Source organism: Tupaia chinensis, unplaced genomic scaffold, assembly GCF_000334495.1.
Source record: "Tupaia chinensis unplaced genomic scaffold, TupChi_1.0 Scaffold000492_1, whole genome shotgun sequence".
Lineage (NCBI taxonomy): Eukaryota > Metazoa > Chordata > Mammalia > Scandentia > Tupaiidae > Tupaia > Tupaia belangeri.
The window spans coordinates 396,306-403,190 of NW_006160004.1; the positions used below are offsets into that span (position 1 = coordinate 396,306).

The window sequence follows — 6,885 nt, forward strand, 5'->3', positions numbered from 1 at the left end:
GAAAGAGTGGGTGTTGATGAGGGAGCTGGTTCAGCGCTACCCCAGCTGTTAACTGGGTGAATGTGATGGGACGCGGCTGCCTGAAAGTTCCAACAGGGAGGCCCGGGCATGAGCCTTATTTTGAGGTACCCAGCGTAATTGAGACATAAAACACCCTCCCCTAAAATCACTGAGTATCTGATATTTAAAGTACAGGGGATGGAGTATAAGCCACACTATGGCTTCTGTCGTAAAATAGCACAGACTCCTGTAGAGACACTGAGGGGGGTTCAAGCCCTGCCCTGCCACTCACTGCCCTCTCGGGCCTTGGCGCCCTTGTCTGCACCCGGAGGTGAGGTTAGATGAAGACGTCCTGTCTGCATTGCCCGGAGGGCACCTGGCACATGGCACTACCCTGCCCATGCCCGATTCCACTTAACCTACCCCTGGTTTGCTAGGAGTATAAGGTCGCGGCAAAGTCCTGATTCAGGGAGGAAAAGAAAGGGGTCTAGCCTCAAGTTAGTTCATCCAATGTGGTTGAGGTTTTGCTATAATGTTGAAGAAAATTTTGCCCCATCTCAGAACTGAGGTTACTCAAAGTATATTTCTTACGTATTTTTCATATTTCTCCTGAAAAGGAGCCATCTAAGAAAGCGGTTTGTTAGGACAGCTGCTCAACTCTTCCCTCTCCGAGTCAGGCACGTCCTAAGGTAACGTTCCGCATGCTGACCTTTTCCTTGGGAAAGTAGGTAAAAGTGGCCCACTTAAGCCAGCCCGACTGCATCTTGTACATCGAATCTCAGCCTGGTAGTCTTTGTCTGAGAGCTCTCTAGGAGCACCAGGGAGACACACTCCTGGATAATCAACCTGGAACCTGAAACAATGAGGAATATTCTGCTCCAGGGAACTGAAACTCGTTTTTAAAGACAAATTGCTTGATTGCACCCCTGGCTAAACCAAGCTAAAATGTAGCCTGACCTGTCCTTTTCTGCAGGTGCCACTAGCCCCCAGTTTCTCCCCTCCCCAATAAAGGCATCTGTCAGTTGGCTGAGCAGTCGAAGATACTTTTTCATGTCTCCCCAGTGTGGCCACACAGTAATAAATTCTCCTTTCCTCTCTCACCGACAACTTTGCCTCTCTGTGTCTTGTTGAGTGGCAAAGGGCTGGGACTTTGGGTCTCTAGACCAGAGAGGGATAGGGCCTGTTGTACAATAACGACTAGTGCAGTGATAGGAACAATGCTATTGTTTACCTGTTTTGTTCACTACTGGACATTTGAGAGATTTTCCCTAAGGACGACAGGCGTTTCCTGTGTATTTTAGAAATACAACGTCACTGATGTTTCTCTTAGCAGGTCTCAGCATTGAGGACTCACTGGGTTGGGAACTTTGCACGTTTGAGTGTGCAATACGTTTGAGTGTGCAATCTCACCGCACACAGGGAGATACAACCAGGCCTTCCAACGCTACAAGGTGAGGTGACCCTAGTAACAGCAGATGGCTCTTAATTGCCGGTTTCTAGGGCCCCCCATCAGCCAGCCAGAGGAGTTGGTCCTTCAAAGGTAAATATCATTTCATTTATAAAAGGCAGACAAAGAACTTCTTTTGAGACAATGTCTCACCCTGCAAGGAGCACCACTTAGACAGGAAGCCGGTGCCGTGAGACAGTGCCAGTGGCCATGAGGGTCTGCTGGGGCTCCGAGGTCCCTGGTACACACACATATGTGGCTGTACTTTGGTACTCACGCGGTGTGTGCCGGAAAGCCCATGGCCAGGAGTGGGTCGAGGAGCGAGGGCGTGCTGCGGCCCTTGAGCTTGTTGGAAACCTTCGCGTAGATCTGCGTCTCGCCTGCTGCCGCCATCTCTTCCTGCCCCAATGCAAGAGGCTGCCTGCACACTGAGAGGAGGAGATAAGGTGAGAGAGGAGAGGGAGGGGAGGCTGAGGCGGTGAAGAAAACCTCAAACCCTTTTGATCTTTCTGACAAAAGCTAGTATCCTGTTTGCCTGAGATATTGGTTTGCAGAGTCCCCTTTGCAGGGTCCTGGGTGCAGCATCCATCAGCCCTAACTGCTTCCACAGCGGGTTAGGGTCCCAAAGGTCCAGCTGAGGTTCTGCAAGTGGTCAGCACCCTTACTGCCTTGGGCAACGCTTGATAAGAATGCATGAGGGCCCGAGAGAATGGGGGAGCAAAATGGGCTTCAAAGTCAGGGATGAGGATCCTTTCACTGGGTCTCTTTGGCCACCTACCTTGAGCTACCCAATGAGAAATTAAACAGTGAGACCAGCAGTTAGCATAATGGCTATGTCGCTGGACTCCCAAGTAGTCGACCGTGGTTCGAGTCCTGAACCCGGTGGCTTCAACTCACGCCGGGCGCTGTGTGTGCGTGCCCAAGATCCCGAGAGGAGAATGGAGAAGAGATTGCGGTGTGGCCATCCCCCCTGGGGGGTGATTTCTCACTTTCTTTCTCTCTGTCTCTCTATGTCTTCCTGGTGAGCGCAAGCGCCCTATAGCAAAAATCTCTCCAAAAAAAAAATATATAGAAATTAAACAGTAGTATATATATGCTGGCCCTGTGTGCTCTAAAATTTCATGGCTCTTTTGATTTATTGACTTTTGTTTAATTTCAAAAACTTTTAAAGTGTACCATGTATAATGAATCATACATGTACAGCTCAAGGAATTTCCATAAGGGCAGCACATACACTTAACGCCTACAGGACCAGCAATAAAGCAGTGACCTGCAGCCAGGGGAGTTTTGCACCTCCTCCTCCAAGGGAACATAGCAGTTTTTGGTAGTCATGCTGTGGGGGATGGGAGAGTTGTGCTACTGACACCTAGTGGGTAGGGGCAGGAGTGCCACAGCACACAGGACAGCCTCCACACCAAAAACTGATCTGGCCCAAAATGTCAATAATGTCCCAGTAGGGAAATTCAGCTCTAGAACATTCCCAGAGCCTCAGAAGCACCGTTGCCCCAGCCTATCCGCTCTCCCCTGCAGAGGTAACTGCTGTACTCGCTTGTACACTAACTGCCTGCTTTTGAGCCTCAAATGAACAGCAGCACACAACATGTGCTCTTTCCTGTCTAATTTTTTTTGCTCAAAATTATCTTTGTAAAATGTATCCATGGCCCAGCCAGGTGTGTGGTGGTTAATGTGGCTGAATTCCACTTAGCACACTGAATGGTTCAAGTCCTGGACCTGAAAAACATTACCAGGTGCATGCGTGTGCAAAATCCCAAGAGGAGAATGAACAAGAATGGATTGTAGCATGGCCATCCCCCCTCGGGGTGTGTTTTTCTCTCTCTCTCTGGCAAGTGCCCATGCCCTATAGGAAAACTGATTAAATAATAAGTACCCACACTACTGATCATAGTCATAGTTCCCTCACTGGCCTTGATGTGTAGTGTTCTATGAAATAAGTATCCCCCAGGTCATCTATCCATTTCCCTGCTGGCGTTCATCTGGGCGTTTCTCAGTAGCTGGACTATTATGCATAGCAGTGCTGAGGACTTCTTGTGGATGTGTTTTAGGTCCTGCACATGCGTCTCTGTTTCCTATGTGTCTAGGCGTGGGATTGCTGGGTGTAGGCCGTGTGTGTGCTGTGCTGGCCACTGCCAAGCAGTTTTACAAAGCAGGCGCACCCCTTGCCCTCTCCCCAGCTGCGGATGGGATTGCCAGCGACTTTACATCCTGCCCACTTGATATTATCAGTCTCTTCAGTTTTCGTCACTCTGGTGAGCATGCAGTGGTATCTCACCGCAGTTCTAATTTGCATTTCTCTAAAGGATAATGATATTGAGCATCATCTGACAGGCTTATTGGCCATTTGAATATCTTCTTTGGGGAAGTGCCTATTCTGATTTTCTGCTCCTTCTTTTTTTTTTTTTTCATTGAGTTGCTTGTTTTTTCTTATCAAATTTTGGGAACTCTGCTTAAAGTTTTCAGCACCCTGTTCAAGAACTTGCTGTTAATCTAACAGTGATGAAGAAAATTTTCTGTGTTTTGTTCTAGAAGTTTTATTGCTTTTACTGTTGATACTTAACTTTATGATACATTCGAATTAATTTTGTGTATGTGTGAGGTAGGGGTAAAGTTTCATTTATTTTTCCATTAAAAAGGCCATGCTTTGCCTGGTGAATTGCAGTGCAAGTTTATTGTAAGTTGGGTGACCGTAATTGTTTAGTTTGTCTCTGACTATTGTGTTCTCTTGTTCAGTTTGCTATCCTTGGCTCATTCCACATTGATTTAAAACTATGATGTTAAGCCCTCTAGTTTTGTCTTCTTCAAGAACATCTCAGCTCTTCTAGGCCCTTCGCTTTTCTACATTAATTTAAAAGTCAGGTTGCCCTTGGGTAGTGCAGAAAGATTCATATACAGTCAATTCATTTTCAACAAAGAGCCAATGTAAGTAAGTGGGAGAAATGATAATGCTTTTAGTAAACGGTGCTGGGAAACTGCTTGTTGATAAGGGAAAAAATGAACCACAGTCTTTATCTCACACCACACACACAAATTAACTCAAAATGTAAAAGTTAAAATGATAAAACTTCTGAGAGAAACCCTAGTCGAAAAATCTTTGCTATGTCAGAGTTTGCAAAGCTTTCTTAGGACACAAAAATGCATGAAGCATGGAAGAAAACGTTTGATAAATTGAACTTCATCAGAATTGAAAACTTCTGCTTTTTGAAAGACACTATAAAGAAAATAAAAAGGCAAGCATGACTGTACCACCATACATATGCCTGACAAAAGACTAGTATCTGGGATAGACAGAGCACATCACATAACCTTATAATCAATAAGAAGAAGACTAACATTTAGTTTAAAAATGGGCAGCATATGTCTGAATGTACACTTGGTGAAAGAAGAAGCATGCAAAAAAGGGCACATGCACTTGGCAGAAAGAGAGATAAGAGACAGAGAGAAAGACAGAGAGAGAAAGTGACCCCCAATGGGGCATGGTCATACCACAGTTCCTCCTCCTCCCTTTCTCCATTCTGCTATGATTTGAGGCATGTGCCTGGTATGCTTTTAAAATCTCTGGAGTCATATTCAAGCCACAGTTGGCCATGGGGGACTCTGGTTCCCTTAACTACTAGGCTATTGGGCCAGCCCTACAAAGTTGTTTTTTTTTTTTTTGTTTTTTTTTTTTTTTTTTTTTTTTTTTTAGTGGGCGGGGGCCGCTCAGACAGATAGAGTGCGCTCTCCAGACAGATAGAGAGAGACATAGAGACAGAAAGCGAGAAATCACCCCCTGAGGGGATGGCCATGCCGCAATCCCTTCTCCTCCATTCTCCTCTCGGGATCTTGGGCACGCATGCACACGTGCTCCGTGTGAGTTTTAAGCCACCAGGTCCGGGACGCGAACCGTGGTTGACTACATGGGAGTCCAGCAACATAACCATTACGCTAACTGCTGGTCCCCAAACTACATTTTTAAAATAATTTCCATGTTCAATTGTTTGTTGTTAATGTTTAGAAATATAATTAATTTTAATATATTGACTTCATGTCTAATGATCTCGCTAAGTTTACTAAATTCTAAAATACTGTATATTCTTGTTTGTTTGTTTGTTTATATTTTTTTTGCCATAGGGCCCATATGCTTATCTGAGAGGGACAGAAGGAAAGAGGGAGAGAGAAGGAAAGTGAGAAATCTCCCAGGGGGGATGGCCATGCCATAATCCCTTCTCTTCCATTCTCCTCCAAGGATTTGGTCATGCACACACATGCACCCAGTGGGATTTTCAAGCTGGTGGGTGTGAGACTTGAACTATGAAGTCATCCATGTGAGAGCCAGTATCTTAACTTCCATGCCACCTGGCATGGAGGGTATACAACAAAAAATCAAGCATTACAATTTATCACGTTAACTGCATAAAGGAGAAAAATAAAATAATCTCAACATCTGCAGAAAAGGCATTTTATAAAATTAAAATATCCATGAAGCAATTTAAAAAACACCCCAGCAAATCACAGGTAAGAAGAAATACATTTACTCTAATAAAAGATATTATAATGGTTAATTTTGTGTCACCTTGACTGGGTCACAGACTGTCCATCTATTTGATCAAACATTACTCTCAGTATTTCTGTGAGAGTGTTTGTAGATGTCGTTAATATTTGAATCAGTAAACTTATGCTGGGCATGTGTGCATGCGTGCCCAAGATCCTGGGAAGAGCATGGAGTGAAAGGCCATCTAGCCCTTCTTTTGACTTTTAATGTACACAGTTCTGTAATCTTCAAATAGTGAGCTTTTCTCTTCCTTTGTAATCTTTATAAACTTTAATTTTTCTTGCCATATTATCCAAGCAAACAGGAAAAACAATAGATTTTATTGGTAAATATGTATATACTAGCCAGAGTTTTGTACTTTATATATATAGTTCTATTTCTGTACATATATATAATTTTATTATATATGTACACAGTTCTGTAATCTTCAAATAGTGAGCTTTTCTCTTCCTTTGTAATCTTTATAAACTTTAATTTTTCTTGCCATATTATCCAAGCAAACAGGAAAAACAATAGATTTTATTGGTAAATATGTATATACTAGCCAGAGTTTTGTACTTTATATATATAGTTCTATTTCTGTACATATATATAATTTTATTATATATGTAATTATATATTATATATGAAATGATATATGATTATATATGTATAATTATATATGTATTTATAATTTTTTTCCATCTAGTGTATGCTGTTTGTTTGTTTTAAGGGATTATGGAGGATGATAACTCCCAAGGCTGTAGTTGGCAAATTGGAGATGGAAGAACCAGTCGGGTAGATCAAAGTTGAAGGTCAGCAGTTTCAAGACCCACGAAAAGCTGATATTTCTGTTAAAGCCCAAAGGCAGGAAAAAGCTGGTGTCCCAGTTCAAGATAGTCAGTCAGCA

At 43.4% G+C, this 6,885-nt stretch overlaps 1 protein-coding gene across 3 annotated transcripts in view; it reads right to left on the reverse strand.

Annotated features, from left to right (window-relative positions):
* UBASH3A (ubiquitin associated and SH3 domain containing A) overlaps window positions 1-1,868 on the reverse strand; it is a 45,295-nt gene extending 43,427 nt beyond the window's left edge. For all 3 annotated transcript variants that reach the window (XR_001370962.2, XM_014590849.2, XM_006156384.3), the window contains exon 1: window positions 1,725-1,868. Coding sequence is in view for 2 of the 3 variants with exons in the window: in XM_014590849.2 (XP_014446335.1) it covers window positions 1,725-1,840 (116 nt within the window). In the remaining variant the exon portion in view is untranslated. The remainder of the gene's footprint in view (window positions 1-1,724) is intronic.
* Window positions 1,869-6,885: the final 5,017 nt, after the last annotated feature.